Source organism: Stegastes partitus, unplaced genomic scaffold (assembly GCF_000690725.1).
Source record: "Stegastes partitus isolate 25-593 unplaced genomic scaffold, Stegastes_partitus-1.0.2 Scaffold292, whole genome shotgun sequence".
Lineage (NCBI taxonomy): Eukaryota > Metazoa > Chordata > Actinopteri > Pomacentridae > Stegastes > Stegastes partitus.
The window spans coordinates 298,043-325,023 of NW_007578023.1; the positions used below are offsets into that span (position 1 = coordinate 298,043).

The 26,981-nt window shown below is 40.8% G+C and overlaps 1 protein-coding gene across 4 annotated transcripts in view; it reads left to right on the forward strand.

The window, feature by feature from the left end:
• itga9 (integrin, alpha 9) overlaps window positions 1-26,981 on the forward strand; it is a 53,801-nt gene that overhangs the window by 11,206 nt on the left and 15,614 nt on the right. For all 4 annotated transcript variants that reach the window (XM_008282973.1, XM_008282974.1, XM_008282971.1 and 1 more), the window contains exons 11-18: window positions 2,214-2,308; window positions 3,826-3,916; window positions 4,221-4,266; window positions 4,375-4,529; window positions 6,950-7,110; window positions 24,742-24,894; window positions 26,214-26,290; window positions 26,693-26,840. In XM_008282973.1, coding sequence (XP_008281195.1) covers window positions 2,214-2,308; window positions 3,826-3,916; window positions 4,221-4,266; window positions 4,375-4,529; window positions 6,950-7,110; window positions 24,742-24,894; window positions 26,214-26,290; window positions 26,693-26,840 — 926 coding nt within the window. The remainder of the gene's footprint in view (window positions 1-2,213; window positions 2,309-3,825; window positions 3,917-4,220; window positions 4,267-4,374; window positions 4,530-6,949; window positions 7,111-24,741; window positions 24,895-26,213; window positions 26,291-26,692; window positions 26,841-26,981) is intronic.

Consider the following 26,981-nt stretch of genomic DNA (forward strand, 5'->3'; position numbering starts at 1 on the left):
GGACTGGAGCAGACTGATTTATTCACAGGCTTTAATTGTGCAAACAGACGAACGTTTCAACACGACTGTGTCAAATATGTTGGCTCTGATGAAGACACAGTAGTGTTGAAACTGTATCACATGGTCTTCATCAGCATATGAAGTTTGCTCATTTGTAATAGAAATATGGACTTCAAGTGTTATTATTACAGGAATCTTCCAGACATAAACATTTTTATACATTTTTATTATATGATTATATTTCATTATAAATAACTAGACTGAGACATAGAAATATTTAAACTTGTGGTTCCCAATTCAGACTCCTTCAAGAAGTCATGAGATGATCACTGGTACAGGACAGCAGAATAATCAAAATACTGTATGTAAAAAGGTTTTCCTGATATTCTTAGTGAAATTGTCAATAGTTTTACATTTTGCATGCTTAAAGACCCCCTTAGGTGAAAAATCTTTTAAAAAACAAAACAAAACAAAACAAAAAAAACCTTGTTAATGTGCCCATATGGTGTTTTTTATGCTGGAAGACATATTAGGAGCAAATTAAGCAGTCAATGCCATGATTGAGCATTTCTGTCTTGAAACAGTACAGTAGTGTACCGATGACAGTCTTAAAATACATAGATCCAGATTTTACACCTCAGAAACCAATGCTGTCAATTTTCAATGTGTGATTCCTCTTTTTTTTTAAACATGTATGGCTGAATAACTCCAATATTTTCACTCTCCATTGTATACCAAAGAGTAGTTTTACAGTGTTTGAGCAGAGTTGTAGTTGGAGCTGGAGTGCTTAAGCTGCAGCGAGTGGGCAACGGCAGAGAGAGACGTAGATCAGTGCATTCTAATTGAAAGCTTTTGAAAACAGTCAGGGATTATTGTCATGGAAAAATACTTCTAAATATGTAACTTGGATACATAGAAATGAGGTTTTAGGGGTTTAATCAATGACCAGAGAGAGACTTTAAACAATATTCCAAAAATATAACCTTGGAAGTTAAAATGGGAAAAGATCTTGTCACTGATATGCTACTATGCGACCTCTCATTCATCACCAGTGAGAGGTCACAACAGAGCTGGGGGTGGTGTACAAGTTTTTTTAATGGCCCTCCAGTGGTCTATGAATCTGCAATCCAAAGAATGGCAACCACTCAGCAATGGCATTCAGCGCAATTAGAGTGGCGCATTGCTTCTGGATTCATGAAACAAAGACATTTCCTCTGTCATCTCTGTCAATAATAAAGCCGCACACTTTATATTCTTCAACCCACAAGCAAACGATGGTTGAGATGCTCAGTAGGTGCAAAAAAAACCCTTCATTTTCCCAGACATTTTGTTGCGATTACCCTGTGGTGGAAGGGATCTGTAGAAAATATTGCCCTCTCTCACCCTTGTGTGCAACAGAGTCATCCAGGCACAAACCAAATTATCCACACACACAGACATACATTTACGCTGTCTGTTTTCCTGGCGCTCGCTCGGCCTGGCTCCGAGGGCTCGACTTGGCGTCCGCCTCACACTCAAGGCTGGAAGCTTCTGCCTGGTTTCATCTCCGTGTGAGATACGCCTCGAGGCTTGCAGCCTGGCACAGCATGTGTGAGCGCAGAGAAAGATGGCAGCTGGGGAGTATAACTCATCTTGTAACTCGTCACTCTTGGATTGCGGAAAGAGCCAGACGTGCCCGCTGACTGACACATGATTATTTACAACTTAACTGCTACCATTTAATTTGAAAGCACTACTGTAGAAATACACATGCGGCTACTTTGACTTTGACAAAGGACTTGAACTCTATCTCCGTATAATGAAATAATTATTGTGTAACACTTTTTAAGTAATTCGTTTTACCATTTCTGCCTTGGTATGCTGCACCACATGGCATGGAAGTGTTTTGGTTTTTGAAAGAAGGTTTATATATGGACTTTCTGATGGAATGGGCTAAGGCGAGGGTGTTTCAGTGCCCTTGCCAGCACTTTATAGTCTTGTTTCCACTTTCTCAGAGGTCGCACAAGTTTTATAGCCACTAACAACACTTAATTGTCTATTACGAGTCTTACTTGTGGAGCTTGTTTCCCAGGCACAGGCCAGCTGAAAGTAAACAGAGGGTTAATGGAAGCTTTTGTGCGCATTCACAAACACACTCATTCATTTATGTGCTCGTTCATTCATGTGCCGACTTTTCACAGAGGCGCTTTTTGTGCTTTATTTGTCCCCTTTAGATGTAGCCATAGGAGCTCCTAAAGAGGATGACTATGCAGGAGCTGTCTATATCTACCACGGGGACGCCGCAGGAATCACCAGAAAATACTCCATGGTAGGAACTATTGCAAAACATCTTTCCCTCCGATGACAAGCAATATTGTGTTCTGCTTGTTCCTCGTTTCTACATTTATTAGTGGCTTTATAGCTTTCAAATTTTGATGAAGACCAGGCTTTGAATGTGTGCAGATGCAAGTAGCTGTTGAAGTAGCTGAGTAATGTGTTGTAAAGTCGCAGGTGGTATCGTAGCCTTGGGAATGCATTTTTAGACCCACGCAGACTTGAATAAGCCACAACCGGTTCCTCATGGGCTTCTTTTTTTTAAAAATAAATATAAGAGACTACAAAGCATCTTCAAGCAAAAATAATCACACTTTGAACCCCAGTAGTTCATGTTCACCACTGGGATCAATCAATCAATCACCCAACTTTAGTTGTCCCCACTGGGGCAGTTGGTTATACAACAGTGACATGCATACCTTTACCACGCATAAAACACAAGGCCCATAAATACAGCACTAAAAACATAAACACACAGTAAAATATTCACTTAAAAAGGCTGAAAACATTCTGCAAGTAACTGCTTTTTCCTTGTAGAGTTTAGGAAATTCAGAAAGCAAGATTTGAATGTTTTTGTTTTTTTTTAAAGAATATTGGCACAGCTGGTGTTGTACCGACTTCATGGTACCATCACTAAAACCTCTCAGCTTCATGGATGGAGCCAAAGTTGTGATCTCATGTTCAGGCTCCTCCCCTGTTCCACCGCCTCAGTGTAATCTCATGTAGCATTTCTGTCATCAGTCTTGTGTGTGAAAAAAAAGCGTGTTTTGGGGGATTTCTTTTCTATATTCTGAGACAGCCATCCATTACAGGACTTGCTATAAGAAACTCAAACCTAACAAAGTTAAACACAGGCAGCTTTTAGCGTTTACGCTCCAAGCCGCTGGTGTAGTCTGCCTGAGGGCCAGAGAGCAGCTGCGAGTGATGAAATCTTTAAATGTAAACTTAAAACCTACCTCTCCAGTCTGGCTTTTGATATGGTCTACAGACATTTCGTACTTCATTTTATTCATGTTCTGTTGAATCTTTTCCTTTTTATTCAATTTCTTTGCCTTTAAAATCAATTCTGTTAAGTTCAGAATCTAGTTTTTCTTTATGTTTTTTTGTTTAAACACTTTAGCTGGATCTAGTTTTGAAACTAGCTTTATTTATAGCACTTTGAACTGCACTAAGCCTTGTGTAAGTTATGCAAATAAAGTTTGACTGAGTGATCGAACAACAGTTTTGTAAACTGCAGCTCTCATGGAACAAAACTGCAAGTCTTCATCTGTTTTCATCCATGTTCACAAGTTACCTTGTTTTTTCCAGCTTTTTTCACATAAACGCCGAAGTGCTTGCTTGTTTCTGTCCTGCTGTCCTCACAGATACATCTGAACTGACCCCGACCACCCCTTTAATTTGATCATCTCTCTATGAAAAACAAATGCATGGCAAAAACAAATCACACACTGTGCTCTATTTTTCCATGTTGGCTCCCATGTGTTATTCAAAGGCTGGTATCATCTGTTCCAGAAACTGTCTGGGCGCAGTGTAAACCCTGGTCTGCAGATGTTTGGCCAGTCCATCTCTGGCAATGTGGACATGGATGGCAATGGATATGCAGGTATGGTCATACGTGACTAGCTGAGGGATTTGGAAGATTTTCTGAAAAAACTTGTTAAATATTAGATTTTTTCACCCTCATGGTTTTTAGCCTCTTACTCTCAGGCAATAGCAGAGTTTCAGACTCGTGATTGAGGCATCTTGTTTACTGCATTCCACAGCTGACAGTCAGACTGAGCCAGCATGACAGCTTAAGACCTCTGTGCATTGTCTTGGATTTTGCAGGTGTAAACTGTGCTCTCAGCAGATGTTGCATTAATATGATATCTTTATGGATTTCCAAAACAATCGTGTTATTGTTGCAGATGTCACCATCGGAGCTTTTATGGCAGATAGCGTGGTGCTGCTGAGGTGAGTAATGGGATGATTCTCCAATGCAAAGTAGCATTTGTTTCTACTTTGGGGTCGTTTTAATGCTCAGTCTCTCCCACACTTGCGTTCCTGTTCGTGTGGTTGCAGGACCCGGCCTGTTATTACAGTGGATGTCTCCATCTTCCTCCCTGTCTCCATCAACATCTCTGTGCCGCAGTGCCACGAGGGCCACCAGAACCTAAACTGCTTCAACGTCACTGTCTGCATGCGCTTCCGGGGACGACAGCTGCCTGGACAAATAGGTGATGAGTGAAACTTGTGACTGATGTGATACAGATTCCACAGCTCTCACCCCTCTGTCCCCGTGATTTAACCTTCTGAACCCCAAGCAGTCCCCTATTTTCTTTGCTCCTGTCACACTTTTCCTCACTAAGGCTCATTTTTACAGCTGTGTAAAGTCCTGCACCCCTATGAAAACAACCCAACCATGGCTAGAAGCAGAGAGAACTCAACAGATATTATAAATCATGAAAGAAAAAGTGAAATTTGAATTTCTTAGAGTACAGTAAAACTGAAATCAACATATACAACATTTTTTCAAGTGCCCACAGGTTTTACCAATAGTGTCTCCTTTCTGCTCTGCGCAAACACAGCCTGCAGTTCAGCCAGAATGTCCCTTAATTTTTGTCATGTGAATATTGATCTTAGCTTCTTAGAGGTAGTACAAAGGCTTTTTGGCACATTTTTAAAAAATGGGACATATAAATAATGTGATTTTGACGAAATATCACAAGTGCAGATTTGGGTAATTTTCCTGACCAAACGGCACATCACACAGGAGTAGTCAAGGTACTGTTAGAAAGTTAAAATTTGGTTTACTTTTGTTGTTACTTTTACAGTTTCTAGCTCTGAAAAATTGGGTCATTTTGGCAGTTTAAAAGATATAACATGCTTTTCAAACCCACCAACAAGTTTGGGCATTTGAAGGGGTTAAATCACAGTGGAGAGAATAAAAATGTACATCTTGATACAGAATACTTGATTGATATTTTAGCTTTTCTTACTTGAAATAATAGTTTAACCTGCTGGTAAATATGCATCTTTGCTTTCTTGCCAAGAATTACAGAGAAGATTAATAGCATTCTCATGTCTGTGCGTGAAGTATGAAGCTAGAGAGAGGAGGTGATAGGCTTAGCTTAGCATGAGGAATGGAAGCTTGGGGGCCGCGTTCTCTCCACAGCGAAACAAATACAGCATGTCTAAAATTAGAGGTCCAAACAAACAGTTAACAACAAGCTATGGTCTTATAAGGAGGGTAACTATTTCTTGGAAACCAACATTTCTTGATGCCACTGAAAGTGCATCTGAAAAGTTATAGATCTAGTAGGTATGTGTCCCTTGTGTTGATCACCGTCACTGTCAAACCCCTGCAGATACATTCTGGTCCTGTTGTGTTGTGAGAAAATGAAATTCATACTCCTTTGACTTCTAGTGGTCAATTAAATATGGAAAACTTGTAAACATGATCATGCTGACTTACCGCAGCCCTTGGCCCATGGCTGACTGTCAGTCTGGCCGATGGTTTACCCTTCAGCCATGCTAACTTCTCACTCAGGGGTGCGGTGGCTGTTTAGGGCTGAGGTGCCGTCCTTCTCCAGTGTTTGGGTGTGGTCATTCACAGCCCCCCCAGGGGAGCAGGAGCCCTGTTGTTACATAATGACTATGTCCTGGCTCGCAGGAATAAAGCCTCTCTGTTTAGCCGTCTGGCGAACGCCGTGGAAAGTGCGGCACCATGTGTTTGGTGACTCCCATAATGAAGCCTTCCTGTGCCTCCTCTGGAGTGAGCTCATGGCGTTCGCTCAGTTGGACGACGGAAACAGTAGGCTTTGGTCCGACTAGGGTGTGTTTACCACCCCTCCCACTGTTTTACCAGTATGACACCCTCTAGGAGAAATTACTACAGAATGAGGCTGATTCATTCAGAGGAATGGATCCTAAATGGCCAACGGAAATGGAAACGTTGGTAATGTTTGACTTTGTGCTTATGATTTCTGAATTTAAAACAGATTTGATGTTGTTCTGTCTCAACGTCACTAAAGCTGGGCGGAGAATGTTGTTATTACAATGTTTTTTTTTTTAATAGTAATACTTGTCTTGCCCCACCAACTGGAAAATTCATTTCTTTTTTTGTTAATCATTTTGTCAGTTCACCTTTAAGCAATAGAAATACCAAGACAAAAGCCTGTTTTTATGCTTAAGCAAAGTTTGCCAGTAGACAATCCAGCATGATCCAACACTAATAAAAAAAAGCTTATGCTGTTGATCCCTTCTTTACATCTTCGTCTAGCTTGTTAATGAAAGGTTGCTCTAAATATAAATTCTCTGTCTTGTGTCTAGATGAAAGTCATGATTGTTGGATAAGTCAGTGTCCATCATGGAAGCAAATCTAAATGGCACAAAATCTACTTGCATTTGTTTTCATTGCACAACACTGAACAAAGGGCCCTTGTGAAGTTAAAGTAATATCCAGTGATTTGACCAAAAAAATGTTCCCATCTTCCCCCGTGTTAATTTGACTGCAACGAGCGATAATTTATTTGTTCCCATGTTTTAATGGCAATTACCAGAAAACCAAACCTGCATACTCCAAGTGTTTCTCAAGAACAGAGAACCACCACTGTCAGTCGATATTATGTGTAACAGCGTTTGTGTCTCTTCTCAGAGTTGCTGTACAACTTGACTGCTGATGTGGATAAGCGACAGAAGAGCCAGCCTTCCCGGATTTACTTTGCCCAGAGCGGATCTCAGGTCAGCCAGATGAGCCAGCAGCTCAGCCTGGACATCAACAGGGAGCAGTGCCAGCGCTACACTGCCTACGTTAAGGTGAGTTTGGACTGTGCGGTTGACCGCTGCTGGCTGTGTTTGCGCTGGGTTGTCCATGTGTTCCCTTGTGTCCTCATCTGATCCCTCTGTAACTTTCCCATGACACTCTCCCCCTGCTGTGTTGATTTGTGATATGAGTTATTTGCTTATGTGGTCTGTCCTTATTTATTTAGGGAGTTTTTTTGGTTTAAGCATTAAAAGTCCAGACATTTCCAGCTGAAATGTTTAGACAGATCAGAAAACAAGCGCAAAAATTAAAATGTCAAGATAAAGGAAGCACCATAGCTGTAAAAAACTGGCTGCTGTAGCTGAAAGGCTGCCGATCAACAGGCATCCGCTGGGAAGCCATTTGTGTCACCCTGCTGGGTTCAGGTTAAAGGTAACAGTCAGGCGCTTGATGGTTCCTGAAACCATGCTGCTCAAGTGTGCGTCTGCAGAAACTGACAGAAACAGGAAACAGAGTCTCCTTTGTCATCTCATAGTCCCTCTATTGTGCTCCTCTGTGATTTAGTCTTGTAGCCATAGAGAGGGTCCTCGTCCTGAGGGCACCATCCGTGTTTCACCTCCTCTCATACAGAGGCCCTCTGCAGCCCTGTAAATTTCACTGGCATTCTTAACGGCAATCTCCAGGCGCTTTCACTGTGGGAGGCAGAGCTGCCAACCGAGGTGGGGGGGTCTGTCATTACCATGCCTGCCTCTCTTCCTTCAACTATTCAGACTATAATGAGCGCGTAGCACAAGGAAGAATTGTAGCTGTAAGCTGCTTTATTCAACACGACACGCCTGTCACAGTTATCGAGGTTTATTTGTGGAAGTCAGCCATGTGTTTATCCAGACTCCTTGATAATCCTGGACAGTTTTGCATGTGGGAAGAATCTAACATTTTAAACTTAATGTTCACTTCTTCCCATCCAAGTTGAAACACACGTAACATTAAGAGGAGGGTAAGTCATGTAAAGTAGTGTTTCCGCCCATGGACATTTCAGCGCTTGGGCCAAACATCTTTAGGTTTGTGGGTGGGCGAGTGAATTATCGCTCAGTCGTAGCTTGTAGCTGCCACATATCTGTGGCATCTCTTTGGCTGGGAGATAAACACACTTGTGCTTTAAGTGCCATCTATCAGGCCAGATGTTGCTTTGGGGATAAACTTTGCATTGTTGCTTTGTAGGATAGTTCAGGCACTAAAGGTGCCGCATGAGATGACACTTTGATGTTGCTTATGGGCCGACAATCGCTGTAACGATCTTTAGAGGTGCAAGTAGGCAGATTTCATTACCGTCATTCAGGATGGAGTTGCTGTGGCTGTTTCCTCCTGTTTCAGTCTTGATGCTAAATGTCTTCTAGCACCAAATAGATCCCCTCCTAACTCTTGACAAAAAGTCGGTTAAGAGTATTCTCCTACAATATTGAATTATTCCCTTCTAGTTTGGACATGTTAGGTTTTTTTTTGTGGTTACTCTTTTAGTATTTTCACCTGATTCCAACAGCAAAAAACTAGAAGGGAAGTTCTCATAATTACCAAAAACTGAAAAGCCACACAGGACTATAAAGGTGTGGTGCCCAAATTGCAACCTTACGAGACTGTTTACAGGCTGAATGACCTTAAATATGCATGAGGAGTATAGAGACCCAAGATTGTGACCTTTGATTAAAAAAGAAACTGTCTGCCGTGAGTTATTGTCATCATGGAGTGTGTTTGTCCTAAAGTTTCGGGAAGAGCTGAAGAATCACCATAATCAAAGATGATCTGGCTCCGCTCTGAGAGAGGGTCTAGTCTGCTTGACCAATCGCATCGTTTATCTTCCTCATGTGTCTGCCCACATGAGCCATTCCCCAGAAGAGGTATGCTAATGGAAACCAGCTGGTTTGCCCGACTGCATCCTCAAGGGTGGGGTGGGGTGGGGGGGATCTATGGCCCCCCTGCCCCACCCTGCTCTAAAACATAGAGTGAAAACACGGGACCGAGACCGGCCTCACAGCAGGGTGCCGGGCTGCTGTTGTGTCAACTGGAGCTGCATGCTGGCGCTGCTGATGGAAAACCCTCACGTCAGGGTTGGTTGCTCGAGCCCTGACGCAGGAGGGCCGGTGGAAGCAGGCCACGAGCTATTCTGAGCCACTCTCACGTTTGGAAACTCCTCTGACCATCTGTCGACCCCATTTGTTGTTGTTGTACATTAAACTCTTTTAAAGGACCTCGGTTAACAGCTAAACTCAATGATACACTGTCAGAGCAGTCTCTGCTCTACGCATGTGGCAGACACGCTCAATTTTTTCCCCATCTGAAGTCGAGTAAAAAGCTGGACCTGCCACTCAGTAAATCATGGAGCGCTGGGAACACAAGGGCATAACAGGAGTTATTCAGAGAGCACAGAGTACAGAAGCTAATAGTTCAGTGTACGACTTTTTGGAGAGTAATTCCTTCTGAAATTATGCAAGTGTTTCATGTTGATCATTTTAAACATGTTTTCTTTGGCATCGACCTACAGCATACCAGCCCTCCAGATGGTCTTTGTTTAGTTATTTTTAGCTAAATAAACTCCTCGCCGGCTTTCACTTGAGCTGTACCTCACATTTAGGGAGGGAAAGCAGTCGTGATGACTGATGAATGATTAGAAGTTCAGATGACCAGCGATGCTGTGCGTGAGATGGAAATGACTCATTTAACAAGAGAACCAATAACTTGAGGCAGGAATTCTTCAGTTTGATGTGTTCTAGTAAGTGATTTTGTACAGTTGGCATCTGATACTTTTATGGAACAGACTCTCGACTTATCGTGCCAAACACGATGCATTTATTAAAATAGCTTGAATGTTTGTAGTATTATTCACATGTAGATGGACGCCTCAGCAAATAACCTTTATAATAATTACCAGTGCAAATATTTTTGAGACAGGTAACTGACTTTTTATATGTTTACTACACACGACTTGGCTTAAGTTGGATGGATATGATAAACAACATCCAACTGGAGGAACGACAAGTTGAAGAATCACCAGGGACTAAGACTTTACAACCATAGTATCATGTGAAATAGACCAAATAAACATTGGAAAAAACTGACATTGCAATATTTAGTTTTTCTGCGATAAGAAGAAAATACAGGAATCTTCACCAAATGAGTTGAATAACTCTATTTGGAAAGAATTAGTCATTCTCAAATGATTGGGGGGATTTTGGAGGGGAATGAATCTCTAATCAAAAATTTAAAAACAAATATTTGAAAAAAGCAGTTCTCAACTGGTCTAACACTGGCAAAGGCATCCAAAATAGTTTTTCTGCTTCGGATGGCATTCAGATGTGACTTTGCGCTCAGCATACAGCTTTGCGGTGCTGATTTAAATGGTCAGACAAACACATTGTGGCAACAGTTGCGAGAAGTTGGAGACAGAGTACCTGTTTTTCCTCAACATCATTCTCTCTGTAGTCGAAATGTTTCCACATTACTGACGTTGCACTTCTTTTTATAGCCAAGCCTTCCTTTTCAGTCCCTTCTCTCCTGTTTCTTAGTAATTTTGCTGTGCACACGCAGAGTCAACAAACACTGTGTCTTGCAAAAAAAAAAAAAAGACAGTAAAAGACTGCATCCAAGAACCCTTGAATGATGTCTTCTCTGGTAGATTAGACGTGGAAAAGGAGATCCGTGCAAGTTTTCTTTTTGTGTCAAGCAGCAAAAAAAGTTGTTGCATGATGTGTTTGAGTTATTTTGCTTTACTTTACATTGCACTTCCTGCAGTGTGACTGTTGCACACTTTGAGCTACATGTAAACATGAGAATACTAACACCCTTACAGTGACGATGCCAGATTTTTAGCAGATGTTTACTCTCTTATTAGGGGCGTTGGCGTGCTAAAATTGAACAATTAAGTCGACACAAAGTGCATCAGATGTTGTTGTGAAAATCATTACTTTTGTGGATTGTTTCATCATAAACCACTGCACTGCACAAAGCAGAATTCTATGGAGAGCTGGTGGAGTTTTACAGTTAATTTTGATGTTTCTACCTGAACCAATATGGTGGCTCGACTGACTCATATTGCCATCAACAGAGCCACACACACACACACACAGCTAAAACAAAATAAAACAAGCAATTCGAAATGAAATCACAAAAGTATTCAAATCATGCTCTGTTCTTTATTTTTGTATGTGTGCATGTTATGTGCTGAGTGGAGGACATGAGCGCCCACCAATTTAGAGTGCAACAGTAGATGTCAACTTTACATTATGATATACAATATGGCGTACTGCTATAATCATTAGTCATCGTGTGTTTGGCCGTCGTGTGTAACTTGGCTCACTTGGCTTTGATTTATTGACCGACTTAGTAAATACATCTGAAGTATTCCTCTGTTTGATGTTCTGCACTTCTCCTATGCTCACATCTTTCTCAGTTTATCCGTCATCATATGTGTTTTGACCCGAGCAGTCCCATTACCCCGGAGCGCACGTGAGCCTTGAAATCATGCCAAAAGCCAGCTCCATTTGTGGTCATGAGTGGTTTTGTGTAGTGCTGGAGATGCATCACAGTCTCCAAGGAGAAGCTATAATAGGCAGCTAAAGCCCTGCCTGTAACAGTTGTCTGTTTAATTTAGCTTGTAAAGTATCCACCCCCCTCACCCGTTCTCCTTTCCCCTGGCCTATATTACTCTGTGCCCTATATCTCATGTCCTGCTAACATGTGCATGGCACCACTGGAGTATTTAAAGGTCCATTAAAACTTTATTCAGATGGCTGCTGCTGTTATTATGGCATCTGCAGGATGAGCTTCTATCTGTCAAGGCCAAATGCACTGCGTTGTTTTTAGGTCTCATGTGACTGAATGGAAATCTTGACCGCACGGACATGTTAAATTTGAGCAGTGAGATGCATGTATTTTTCAAGCTGTGTAGATGGACTGATGGTGGTTCATGAAGTTACAGAAGGAACCAGGTTATGTGTATCATGATCTCTGCGAATCGAATTGAAAGGCAGAAATGTTTTAACCTGCAAGTTGGTCTCTTTGTTGGAATTAAATTCAATGGACAAACATAGTCATTTACGTGCTATAAATAAGCCTAGAAGTCAGTCAGAAACGTTAATTGAAGCTTTACAAGTCAGAGAAAAAAATACTTTGTTACTGGAGGTTTGCATTCTGGTAATTCTTATCGGGTTCACTGATGCAAACACTTATACAACTATATATATATATATAACATGGTGCCTGTAGCCTTGAATGACTGAAGTCTGATACTGGGCATTAGCAAAACTGTCAACAGTAAGAGCTTAAGTCGTTACTTCATTCACTGTTGTGTTGTTCATCCACCATAAAATATGTAAATTGTAAATTCCCTAATTTAAAAAAAAAAAAAAAAAAAAAGGAAAATGTCTTTCTTTCTTTCTTTCTTTCTTTCTTTCTTTCTTTCTTTCTTTCTTTCTTTCTTTCTTTCTTTCTTTCTTTCTAGAATAATAAACAGATTACTGTTGGCGATGTGAATTTTGCCATTAGCTTTTTCAAAGGCCAAAGTATTAATTGATTATTGCCAATATCTGATATGCTTTCATTTTGCAACTCATATTGACCTAATACCAATGTAGATTTATGCAGTCCCAATCAAATCAAATCAAATGTATTCGTTGTATACACAATTGTAAATGGCAAAGTGCATAGTAAAATGTGTGGCAGTTTGTACACACAACAGCGCAAAAGAGACAAATTAGATTAGATTGAAAACCTGATAATAATCCAGAAATAAATGACCAACATTGACCACTCTCTTCAGAGAAAACGCAGAGCTTCACTGCATCTAGTCCCAGACTAAGAGGTGTGTCTCACAGGACGTGACTTTGCATCCCAGAAGATCTGGACAATCAAAGTCAAGTAGCTGACAGGGGATAAGCTACACTTCTCCATGATTGACAGATTACCTGATTGTATTTGACCTGTTTTCTGCTTTGAAATCAGCTAACCTGCTCCTCAACGTAAGTCAAAACAAATGTGAGAAATCATCTACGCTTACTGTTTGACCCGAGTCTGCTCTCCACAGACAAACAGGAAACTCAGGAGAGCAAAGCAAAGCAGGAGTTCCTGTCACTGCGTCCCAAAACAGGCTCCGGTAGGACAAAGTCCCAGAGCCTCGGCACTGTCTGGCACGTGGAAACCCAGAGCCACACTGCCTGCTTTGTTTGCCTTTTTCGAGTTCAACAGAAACGTGCAGTTCCCTCGATGCTGTCCCCCCTCAGTTCATTTACCTCAAGCCAAGAGAGCTGATACAATGAAAGTATATAGCAGGAAGTTAATCAACTCCAGCTGCCTTCTGCTACACATGGCAGCAAGTCGAGCAGCTATTTATAAAGAATATAATGAGAAAAAAAAAGTGAAAAAATGCTCTAGCAGTGCAGTGAGATAGTAAATCAAGTGGAAACGTCATAGATGCTGTCACATAAATACGCTCAGCTGAATGATTTGGCTACAAGTGTTGGTGTTAATAGTGTTTACCGGATACTAAAGAAGAGCCATTCAAGTTAATTTTAGCTCAGGGTAACATTTTCGTCAGGATTTCCCTACATGGTCGTGCCAGCATGAACATGAGACAGTTTCTTCTGCAGGGCTGTTTGAGGAGCCAGCAGACCTTTGTTACAGTAAAACAAATTTCTCATGAAGTTCCTCTCATGCATGTGTACGCAAGATGTAAGTGAGGTATTATTTTTGGTATGGCTGCTCATTAGACCCGCTCTGTGTTGTTGCCATAGTAAAGCCGTCGCTGTTGCTCATATCAAAAGCGAGCAAAGGTTGGGCAGATTTGATGATTTGTTGACTTTGGCAGCTGAGAATGCCGGGGCAAAATGTTTCTGCAGTCTTTTGGCCGTGTTGCTGCCACACGATGCCACCGCAAGGCAACATAATGGGTGGCCAAGTCTGACCGCAATGAAGGAGTTTCTCTTGCCATGTTTCCCACTTCCACTGCTGAGGAAACATACAGTGTAAGTATACGGCTGTTCAGAATGAGCTGGATCATAAATGCTGCCTGTGATGCAGTGAGACGAGGCTTCCTTAACAAACCTGGCGGAGACACTGTTATCATTTCCCACAACATGACCGGCGGGCGACATGTGTGCATGCAGTGGCGTCAACATCAAATACAGCTTCCTGTATAAAGAGGCCGCAAAGGAAGCGGAGCAAATATATACTCAAGACATTTGTTTATGTCCGGCAGAGACTGTAACCTGGCCTCGTCAGGTGGATTTGAGAAATGTGTGTCTGCGTTGTGCAGTTTTATCAGGGCTTTGTCTGAAAACAATGGTTCCAACAATAACAGTGAAGTAAAAGTGGCCCAGATTGGTTCACAGTGACGAAATCAGCTGCAGGAAGCATCTGGAGACCTCCTCCATCACCAGGATGGAATAGACTCAAACACACTGACAAGCACATGCTGAACTGGACATTTTGATGTGCTCCTCCCTGCTGGTATCTCATCTATCAGGGGAATGTTTTCTCCTGGGACTGAAATAACCATTTTTTTTTTTAAAATAAATAAATGCTTGTATTTAAAATTTAGGGACATTTAAACTGTCAGAACACAATGTACAAGTCGGCAGCCTTATTAAGGGATGCTCGTTCCTTTAGTAATGACATTTTTTGTGTGCAATCAATTGCTTAAAAATGCAGATAACGGGTTTCCTGTTTATGCAAAAAGAGTATTTATCAGCATCTTGAAGGAAGTCGATCTCTCAAAGACAGGAAGGCTTCAGGGGCTTGTTGTTCTTTCTAAACAGCAACAAATTACAGAAATAGAATCTTTTAGTTGATAGGTTTATGAGTTAAGCTCTATAAAATGTCAGAAGTCATTAACTAAGTGCTACAAAGTGTACTATATTTACCCTCGGCCAAAAATAACTAAATCAGGTTCTGATAGCATATGCACAATTAAACTATTATATGTTTATTATGTATTGAACAAGAGAGTTTCAAATGGCTACAAGCATCTTTTTGTTATTATCATTATTATTAGCATCATTCTTGCCATTATTGCCTTAAACATAATACAGACTTATAAGGTGTCCAAAGCCACCTTGTTTCTGTTTAATTCCCTGTTCTCAAAACCCCAAAGCTGCTTCCTTAAAAGGATCTCCTCTGGATTCTTCTTCTTCTTTTTTTTTTTTAAGCACTTGGTTTGTTTTGCTTCTTAGGATGTGTCCTTGCGGTGACTCCACACTTTTCTGTCAGGTTACAATAAAGATCAGCCAGAGGTTAAACGCAGATAGACGTAGAATGACGGGAGCTCTGAGTGGAGAATTTAAGGAATGATTTGAAGAGGCCGTAATGCAGAACATTTAAGTCTAATTTACTTTCACGACAGGTCCTGTTGCTGCCACATTTCCAGCGCTCCACTTTACAGCTTTAGGGTCGTTTAAAGAGTCAGATGAGATGTAGTAGTGATACTGAAAATAGAACCGAAACAAAGAATGTTGTGGAGAATACTGCATTGTAGGAGCTGAGCGAGGAGGAACTGAGATATGAGAGAACACATCTGTGTATTTATAGGTGGCTGGCCGGATCTCAGATCCAGATATTACACTTATACAGTTATAGTTAGCATTGGCGTTAACTCAAGTTGTTGTTGATAGAATGTAGTAAAAATAACACGCTGATGAATTTGGTATGTTTGAGCAGTAAACCAATTCCATCTGCCAATTTCCACTGGGGAAGTGAGGCACCTTTCTCTCCTCCTTTATAAATCCCAGCTGTGACTTTAACTGTCTAAGGGTCAAATGTTGAATGCCTTCTTCATGATGCATACGAGACCATAAAGGTTTCCTGTAATTTGTGTTTACGTGAACGTTGTTTTAAAAAGCAATAAATTCAATACACTTGGATTCTTCCAGGCGAGATGTATATCTCCTTATCTGCACCCCTGGGATCTTTATTGAGGAGAGTCATTTTACTGAACGTCTGAGGCAGAGAGGTGCAGGTTTCTGTGTTCCAGAGGAAACTTGGTTTGTGAGACAAGGATTTTAAGTAGCTTATAATATGCAAATGAATGTTTTGGTGTGCGTGGCGTGTTGAGAACAGCACAGTATTTATTGGTAGTATTTGTGAAGCATGAAAGCACAGATAGTATACGTTTCCTGTCACTTCAGCGATGGTACTCGTCTGCTTCAGCCAGGAGGAAATATGTGTTTGCTCATGGGAGACATTGCAACACACCACCATATCTAGCAGCACTCAGTCTCGCGAAAAAGGTTAAGATTCAGCTGATTTATGTTTTCATGGAAACATCAACCCAGAATTCTTCTCAGGATTCAGTGTTCTGTCTGTAAAAAGCAGTTTGTTGTTATTATTCTGGTGTTGAAGATATTGGAAGATAAATTCTGATCTGTCTCACATCAATGTGGAAATAAATCTAAAGATCAACATTCGAAATGGAGGAAGAGAAAGAATCAGGATTAGATTCTTCATTTCTGATGTGAGCGTACAATTGTGTCCACTTTTTGCGACACAGTGGCGAGAAAAAGGCTTACGAATGTCAGCCAGGAGGAATTTCAATTTATTTGTGCAAAAATTCATCATAGGCACGCAGGCTGCTGTTTACTGACCGCGCTATTTACTCCTAATTGCCGTGACTGTACAACCCCGTAAATTCACACATTTGTTTTCCTTTCCAACCAACAAGCAGAACAGTCGCTGCAGTTGTAATTCAGTTCTCGGCACATATTTACTTTTTGTACTGAACACAACGTGCGATGAACTCTGAACCCTGCTGCGCTCTTGTTTGAAACACGTCAGTTTGATTTGTTTCCTCGTGTTGTGGTACACAGCGAAGTGTGTGATTTATCAGGTTGGTGCTCGAAACTGGACAGACATCTGAGAATCATTGCTTCTACTACTAACATCAGACAGAATGAAGAATTTTCCAGTGGTTGGAGTAAACATGGCTGGTGCTGAATGGGAGCAGTTTTCAAGGGCGTACCGCATACATTTGGTGTGACTGGTCGTCTGGCATTTTCACATTACTCACAATCATTTGATTTTGGACAGACTGAAGGTATTACTGTCCAAAACCCCCTTTTTTGTGTTGAATTTTAAGGTTTGTTAACCAGACAGGCCATGAAGAACATTTCCACTGACTCATGCTGTTGTTTCAGACAAGATTTCTTGCTCAGAGCTGCTATGATCAATATTTGTTATAATAAAAAGTGTATCAAGGGAGAATGTGAAAACAATTTTCACCTGAATATGCAGTTTCCCTCAATTTTTATGGAGCTGTATAATGAGTCTCGTCTCACTGTTTAACTCTTCATCCAGCAACTTTCCTGTTTAAGTTCCATCTCTCTACTCTCATAGCACTTCTGGCTCCAACTTCTTCCAGCTTATAAGCTTTACAAAGTAAGGTTGTGCACAGTTTAGGGCGACCACTAGCAACTATTTGTCTGTGATTATGTCTGTCAACTTATTTTAACAATTAGTAAAATATTGTAAATGATTAATTTTTCTTTAGAAAGTTAAAATAATCAATTCAACTGTAAAGTGGATAAAAGTAAATAAAAAGAGTATTGATTAAAGGACATTGTAAGATAGCAGTGCAATTCTGAAAGAAATCCACATTCCTTTTAATGCCAAGTGTATCATATTTGAATTTTTGAGACCTCTACATCATCAGTATATTTTTTCCCCCTGAAAAACCTGATGTATACAATCAGACACATGCAGTACACAGATAATCCACCATGGATCAGTATTCATGCACCAAAAACGCTGGGTGTAGCAAAAATTATACAAATTTAAATTCACATATGCAAATTTACATTTTTTATTCTTTTTAAAAATTTGTCAGAAGTTGCAATAAACGCTCCAGCTTAAAAAAAAAAGAAGAAAAAAAAAAAGATTTTTTTGGCAATTATTTCATGGTTCAGGCTTTACAGGGTTAAAGCTCTGAAAATGAAAAAGTTTGGTCCATATATTAAACAAAGTGCATTATGGACATGGTAAAGCAACTCTTCTTATTGTGTGATCATTCTCTGTAGCTTTGAATTAAGTGAAAATATAACCAAATTCGCAGCAGAACTCCATCCATCCATTATCTATACACCGCTTAATCCTCACCAGGGTCATGGGAGGCTGGAGTCTATCCCAGCTGACTTAGGGTGAAGGCAGGGGACACCCTGGACAGGTCGCCAGTCCATCGCAGGGCCACACTTAAGAGACAGACAACCAAGCACACTCACATTCACACCTACGGAAAATTTAGAATCACCAGTTAGCCCCAACCTGTTTTTGGACTATGGAAGGAATCCGGAGAACCCAGAGAGAACCCACATTGCATGGGGAGAACATGCAAACTCCACGCAGAAAGGTCCCAGGTGTCCTCACCAGGACGCACAGCACAACTCTCAACATATAAATCTTTAACTCAGGTGTGGCGAATTTGACAGAACATTCTGTTTACAGAATCAGGATTTAATTTGTTACAGTGCAGAAGCACGGAGATTACTTCTGGTCAACATTGCTGTTTCATACTTGTTCCATCACCTCACAATAAAAACAGAAATATATGTGAATGAGAATAGCTTTATTGGAAATGGAGTTGTATTTGTGTGAGCACAGAGAACAGGACAGAAGCAAACAGATCTAAAGTGTTGCTTTTGTAGGCTACCGAAACTCCAAACAGCCAACAGAACATACTGAGCCATTTATCAACTACTATTTCCCCCAGCAGAAGCTGGTGGAGAACAAAAACAGAGCAAAAAAAAAAAAAAAGATAATATTAGACTTCATTTTATTATGTGGGCACAATCACAATTCCAAATGAATGAAAGTTTTGCCCTGTAAGTGCTGGATGTGTTAAAGATGCAAATAAAGAGTTCACGAAGACAGGTCAGATAAATATGTTGTGAAAGAGTTTCTCGTGGCGATGATCCCACAGAGAATCATCACCCTTCTCTGCAGTTTTGTTATTATTTTAGCATCTTTCCGCTCATTGTTTCGATTTCACCACCCGCGGCTCAATGGCAACTTCTCACGACTCTCAGTGGGGCCGTTTACAGCCCCCACAGAATGCTGTTTACTGGGAAAAAAGCTCTGACAAACCAACTGTATGCCACATGCCCAGGGCCAAACAGTGGACAGGCAACGTTAGACACTTGTTAGTACACAAAGTGGAGCCTTTAGAAGATAAAGGGCCAGATGTTCCTCCCAGGAGTTCTTTGCCCAGACGAACCACTTCTGTTGGAGACTGAAATAAAGATTAAAGAAGAGTGAATAGAGCAGAAATAAGGCTCCAAATGAATATTTTGTTGTGTTTGCTGGATGTGAAATTAAGCAATCACCTTTTCAAAGTGGTAATATGACAATGTTGGATTCACCAATAATCAGTTAGTACATAAATGACACCAGAAACATGCAAATTAACAAAAAATACAGACACAGGTACTTTAATAAAAAATAACAGGATGCAGAAAAACACCTCATTTGAAATTACAAGCGAGTGACTGTGCAGTGGTGGGCGCAAAAATGAAACAATTAGGGCACAGTCAAAGTAACAAAACAGCAAGAGGAAAACCACATAAAGAGCTTAACAGTAAGAAACCAGCAGGCAGGTTTGGAGGCAGCTGCTCTCCTTCTAACTAAAGTCCTTGACAGCGTCCTTGGAGGAAGTTATTGAGATTTTTTTTGCAAAAATATCCTGCCATTGGCAAAGAGCAGGCTGAACTGAAGAGCTGCTCCTTGTGGGGAGTTTAGCAGGATGTAAAGAGTGATTGTTAAATGTGAGTGAAGCCTTCTGTCAAATATGTGTGTGAGCCTTGTGATTTGTTAGCAGATCTTTTCTCGTTTAGGAATAAAGATTGCATATCTGTCATCGTAAGACTCTTCATTTTTCTGCCATGACACGTGACCAGAAAGATTTAGCAGCACGAGGATCATGTTCACAGACAGGATAAAGCTGTTTCTTCTCCAAAAAAAAAAAAAAAAGAAGTTTCTAGCTAAAACAATCGGACAACCCTCTTATCTCCTCCTGCACAGTTTGTCATTCGAGGCTTCCCAACATCTGCTAACCTATTCTGAGCTGAGCAGCTGCTGCAGTTTGACCTGCAGCCTCTAAAAGTTTCAGCAATTCTCTCACTTCTCAACTTTTTTTTTTTTTGGGACACGCCGAGATAAGCTGTTTAAGTGCACGCCTGCCATGTGCTGCAGACATTACTGTAAATACTTGCATTTTGAAGTTGTCTCATTGTGTCTCAGTGTACACACATGCCCCTGCCCTTTGACAGGCTCACTCCATTCATCACTTCACTGAAAAGCTTTTTCCATTTAAACTAAGATTCCCTGGCGTTCGGCCCTTAAATAAAATGGCTTCAACCTGCGAGTCATCCAAACATCCATTGTCCTAAAAAGGAGCACTGTGTATGCGTTTTCCTCTCGAGTTAATAAAGACTTCCCATGACCGGGCTTAGACTATATGCTTTTGAAGGAATGGTTTGGCCGAGCGAGGAGCTCTTGTGCGTTTCAGCCAAGCGTGAGGCGTTTAAACTGAGGATCAGAGCGTTTTGCAGCCTGACGTCATCCTCCCCTCACCCACCACGGAGGAGCTGCTCTGTGAGCTCCAAAGGGGGCAGCTTGGTGTGTTGCCATCTCGTTGATCAGATTAACATGTGGAAATCAGAGCTTGCAACACCGGGAGTGTAACTGGAGCACAGTTGAACAAATCTATAAAATATGTTCAACTAAATTAGATTAATTCATACAGTAGCAGAATCAGTTCTTAAAAACAGGAATTCTTCCTTCATAAATGTGTGGGAAAGAGTCAAAAGCAAAGTCAAAGGGGAAAGAATGGTTGGTAATGTGTAAGTTATGCTCTGTTGTACCAAATAAATAAGTGTGAACATACACACTGAGATCGTTTACTTGCAGAACCTTTGTTCCAGAGCGAGCGAGTGTGGCAGCTTAAGGTATGACTTCAAGCTGTTTTCTTTCCAAACATGCTGAATGGCAAGCTGACACGGTTCCTGTCAATTAAATATACGAATAATCAGGGAGGAAGCACTCGCACCAAGTGTGTCGTTAAAAAAAACAAAAAAAAAACGAAATGCTGCAACATGCGGATTTTTCATCCTATGGCTGAAAATGCACAATTATGGCGGAAACCGCTGGAAAACAGCTGGTTCTCGCTGAGTTTTCTGGCATCTCTACAGTATTGACTGGAACCTTTAATGAGTAATGTTGTCCATGGGATGATGAGAGGTTTCAGAAGATTTTTAAGTGACCATGCAGAATATTTGATATATTTGCTGGCAGGATTTCCATCTCCTAGGATGCAGTCCAAACAAAAAAAATAAAAAATCCTTCAACTTGTTAAAAACCTCCATGTGCATGGTTTAAAAATGTAACTTTGGCACCCTCAGTAGTAATAGCAGAACAGACAGTGTGACTGATGGAAACAACCTGCAGAGTGGAGCTTAAAGAATCACAAAAACTGCAAAAAAAAAAATTAAAAATTGTGATTTTTAAAATTGTTCTTTTTGTGAAACAAAAACTACCAGATATTTCGAGTGAAGTTTTGTCATTTTCAGTCCACGTGCAAGTTAGAAGCAATTGCATTCATCTCAGTCAAACTTGTTGCCATTTTTTTTAACCATTTATCTGTTGTTGCTTCTTTACAAATGCACCACAATAACTATCTAGCTGCCTGCAACACTCACAGTCGACTGTTTCTCTAAGTGGTGGAAACAGCATCGATAAACACAACACCAAATCTGTTTGAATCTCTTATGTTGGTAGTCATTCAGGGGTATAAAATTACTGCAGTTCAAATATCAGAAATTCCATCCATTCCATTCCTCTATCTGATCTGAGATCGGGGGGGACGCACCCTGTTGCTTCTGTGTTTGAATGAGGATTAACACAGTGCGAGCCTGTTGAGCAGAGAATGTCCCGTCACACACTTTCTCCTCTGAACTTCGACAAACATGTGAGGAACAGTTGTTGGGTTTCTTTCCATAAAATCGTAGGTAACAGGTAGTTAACACTGGCCGCTGTCTTTCTGGGCTGGAGCTCAGGAACTCCTCTGTTCCATAAATACAGGAATTAAAGGCAGGATCAGGTGGGAGTAAATGACCCAACTGAGGGTGGAGATTCGGGTGGGGCAATTGGCAATTCTGATCAAGGGATAATAAAATCTTAGGCCAAGTGTTACCAAACAGACTGCTTTTAAAGTGAGCATGCTGTGACTCTTGGGAGCTCGCCAGTTAATTAGCAGTAATTCTGTGTTTTAGGGAGAAAGTGCTCCTACATTTGCACAATAATAGATCCTTTGTTTAAAAAAAAAAAAAGTGCAGCAATACCTTCACTGCACACTAGTCTAATAGAAGGATCATGCCTATTTACTTACAAGTCGCTTTTAAGCATGCAAAAGCACTTCATTTTAGTTCAACCCACCATGTCCTCTTGTTCCCCCGTGGCTCGTGAATATGTGAGATAAGCAGTGGGAGTTTGAGGCTGGAGACCCAAGCAGGCAGCTCCCAGGGGGTCAGTTCACTCAGAGGCCAGCGGAGAGAGGCCATTTCAAGCATTCTGCTTTAATTGCTATTGAGGCTGAAGGCTTTGCCAGTGCTTCACACTGTATTCCACTTATTTGTCCTACACTGACTGTGTCACGTTACCTGCAGGTTGAGCTGACATATTAGATCAACGTCGCCTCTATAGGTCCAATGAGGCCTGAACTGCAGTTTTGTGATGGATGTAAGGTGAAGCCCTCATGTCTGCATTTCTACATTTAATGTTGTCGTTTTCAATTAAAGCTGAGTTGATGGACAGACTTTTTCCTGCAAATGTTTTGATGATTGATTAAATCATGCTAGTGATGCATGTAGTCACGCTAGCAGCTCGGGACGGCAATGCTGCTCTGGTCAGTCAATCATTTCGAAAAGTTAAATGTTCTGGTAAGCGTACCAACCGTGAACGGGTCAACATGCTGAAGTTACCATTTTGCTGAAGGCAGAGTTGCTATCATGTGGACTGCAGACTTGCACTAAATGCATTGGTTCCATCGTTCACATGAATGAATAAATTATGTAATTTGAACAGGATTCACCACGTATCCTCCAGCGAAATGTAACTGAATCAGATGCTTCTCAGCAAATCCCTAGAGTACAAAAGCGAGACTGAAGTACACTGATTAATTCACAGCCTTTTTATTGTGCAAACCCATTACATTTCAACACCACTCTGTCTTCATCAGAGTCAAAGTGGAAAGAAACACGAGGCAAACAGATACAGTCAACTTAAACCGAGTGTACAAGCGGGTGAGCAGGGTTTCGGATCCATTGGATGATAAATCAAAAGGTGGGAGTTGCCACATATTCGATGTTCAAGTTCAATGTGTCAGCTCAGGGTGTGGGTACATTTCTACAAAAGACATGATTTATTGTTTAATCAAGAAAATCGCTGGTACGTTAACAGATAATGAAAATAGATGTGATTTTGTTATTGATCGTCAGCTGTGTAACCAGCCGACAGAAATTGACCAAAATCTGTTCGATTTTATCATCAAGGCCGCGTCTTTATCTGCGCGCTGCACCATTTCCCAAACGAGCCCCAAATCATCTGTTTTTGTCTATTCATGTCCTGCACCAACATTTGCTCTTTCCTGCTGTAACTCTCTCACTGCTGATGAGCTGGGTTGGGTTGGGTTCGGCAGCAGCGATGTCTAATGTGCTCAAAGCCCAGACTGGCCCCGCGCCGGCCTGAGGAAAGAGGACGGGGTGGGTGGACACTGGAAAAATGCTGCGATAAAAAGGACAAAAGAAAAAAAGTTCAAAAGAACGAGTCACCTAAACGACCAGGGGGGAAGACACAGGGAAGCTCTTTGTTTTCACATCGCGGGCATGGCTCCACGTCGGACTTACAGACACAGGTTGCAGTTGCAGCTTGTGTGTGTGTTATTTTGCTGCGGCTTTTAGACAGCGAGACCGGAGCCAGACCCACCAAGTTGCTTTCAAAGAGCTGAGTGTAGCTGTTATAGACAAAAGGAGATGAAAAACCAACACGAGTATCTGCTTTTCCCATGTATGTCTTTCAGCGCTGTCATCTAATGACGATGCAGGATTTGATCACATTAGCTCTGTTTTCATTCTGTCTGCATTGTTTCCAAGCCCCATGCCAAATCAAACACTTCTTTTGTGGTCTTACATGGAGCCGCCAGAAACTCAACGATACATCTCAGAGCTAGTGCCAGCAGGTTAAAAAAAAAAAAGATCCACTTTGCTGAGAATTTGCAGTGGTTATTACTTTTATTACTTTTAACATGTAAATTACAAAAAGGGAAAAAAGAAATGGCCATTGATTAGAGAGATGGGTCACACATTCATTTAAACAACTTCATATGGTTTTGTGTTGTATCTATGCATCTGTGTTCCCTCTGTGACTTTTTGGCACAGTGATTACTGTGATAATATCATATCCAGACTGTGTGATCTTCTGATAATCTGCAGAGTAATCAGTCTTTCTGCCAGGCCTTAATCATAGAAAGATGTTAAATTACTATAATCACCCAGATGGTTTCATGACACTCTTTTTAAGTTGCATTTAGTTTTAATAGCTTTGTGTCTCTTGGTCGGAGAGATTCTTTGCAATAGCCTCGCTGTTTGTGTTCCCTGCAGAAAGATGTGAAGGACGTGTTCACAGCCATCGCGTTCGAGGTGGCTTACGGCCTGGGGAGGCACGTGCTGACGGGACACCAGGATCGAGACCTGCCGGCGCTCACACCAGTGCTGCGATGGAAGAGAGGAAACAAGATTGCAGCGAGGAACGAGGTACAACAATGACTGATATTCGTGTATGTTCATATATGTTGTTTTTCAAATTTAGCTGATGAAGGTTTCAGACCTTCTCATTTTCACTACTAGAAAAAAAGATAGTAATAAAACATTGCATACTGAGAAGTCAGAGATTAATATTTACCCTAAAAAGTAAAGTTTCTTATTCTTCACTGCAGTATCTGCAACTTTTAACAAAGTTTGATACAGTTGTTATATAGAGATTATTATTTAAAGCGACCCTCTGTGAGAACCATGAATATAAAAAACATTTTTACATTTTACATTTATCTTCCTGGAGTTGGATCTTGGGACAAAATGGATGATTAAAGCTGTTACCTTTGGGAAAATGAAAACTGTCAAGCCCCATTGCTAAGTAAAAATTTTTTAGAAGATAGGCATTTGCCGCTCTTCAGTTTTTTTTGTTTTTTGTTTTTTTTTTTGTCAATAGATAACAGTGATTCCCGAACTGAAGCTTCATTCAGTCTCATTTTTGTTCCATTGTCATGAATTACTTCACATTTATAAAGCTGCAGCTTATTTCAGGAGTGCTGCAAGTGTTTAAGACTGTAACAAATGATTATTAATAACAATTGTTTCCTCAATCAGTCATTTAGTTCATGATGTGTGTTAAAAAAAATAATTATGAAAACAATCTATAGGTTGCTTTCTTTCTATGGAAAAGTCCAAATTCTAGTCGTTTTATGTTAATCCTGCTCTCATAGGAAGAGGATGATTTTCTAATAACTCAGATTCAGATATAGTTCATTTCCTGAAAGCGAAATTCTCCTCACATTTGATATTAAATGAAAGTCACGTCTTCCCATGGACCACAGAAGGAATGAAGGAAATAGCTCAAACAGGGGTTATGATGATTTGGTATTAGTTACCAGCTTATTATTTTCTCTGTTAGCTTTTCTTGAGTGGAATCCAAAAAGACTGATTCATTTATTTTCTTTGCGACCACCTCTAACCTGCCCCACATGTGTTTCCCCAGTGTCTGCAACGCTTGAAAAAAAACCTGAGGGATTTGCGTCTTTCAGCATTTACAGAATCCGTTTATCTGAAAGTCATTAACATGACATCAAACTTTACAGCTTTGACTTAAGTTTCCTTTTATGATTTATCCTTAAACCAAAGGCCGTCGTCCGACTAATTACAAGGAGAGATCAGAGCAGATTCTGGCTTTCCTGGATATATATATATATAAAAAATCTACTTGGTAGCTCCAACAACAACACAACACTGCCCCCTAGTCTGAATATGGAGTCAGTGTGTTTGGACTGCATGAGCTCATATGAACTTTCCTTTTTCAGACATGGTTCGAGAAGAACTGCCTGTCAGACGACTGTGCTGCAGACCTCAGGCTTCATGGGAAACTGCTGCTCTCTGGGTAAAAACATTCAACTTTGCAGTTCACTTTTCATTCTCTGTTCTTGGCCTTTTCTTCCAGTCCTGAGGAAGCGAGCTGACGTCATAGGCCGTGTGGGTGTGGGTAGTGGAACCATGACGCATGCTTGGAGGATATCCATATGTTTTTCCATCGTTAGGGAGTTCCCTTTCTTTTTATTGTGTGTCTTCTACTGTCTGTACATTTGGTTGCACTTTACATCTGTCATTCTAACAAGTATTTGTTTTAAATATATTCTTTGTTTTACTTCAAAAACAAGTGAATCATTTTCTTTAGTTACACTCCTCTCTGTATGTAAAACAACATGTTGATTTGTTGTTCTTTCTGAGAAGTTTTTCAAAAATGATTTCCTGACATACATTGTTTACTTCATGCCTCCTCCAGATTGTATAGTAAACCCCATCTGGCCCTCGGAGGAGTGAAGAACGTCTCTTTGAACCTGACCATCTCCAACGCTGGAGATGACGCCTACGACACCAACGTCTACTTGAACTTCTCCAGAGAAGTGTTCTACATCAACTACTGGCAGAAGGTCTGTAGTTCTTGGAGCATCTGCTGTTTATTTACTCTGCCGCGCATGTTTATTCCTGAAATCCAACTGGGTGTTGCTTTGCTTTAGTTACATACGAGTGAAACTGAAGTTGAAATTATACACAAAAATCGTATTTTACAC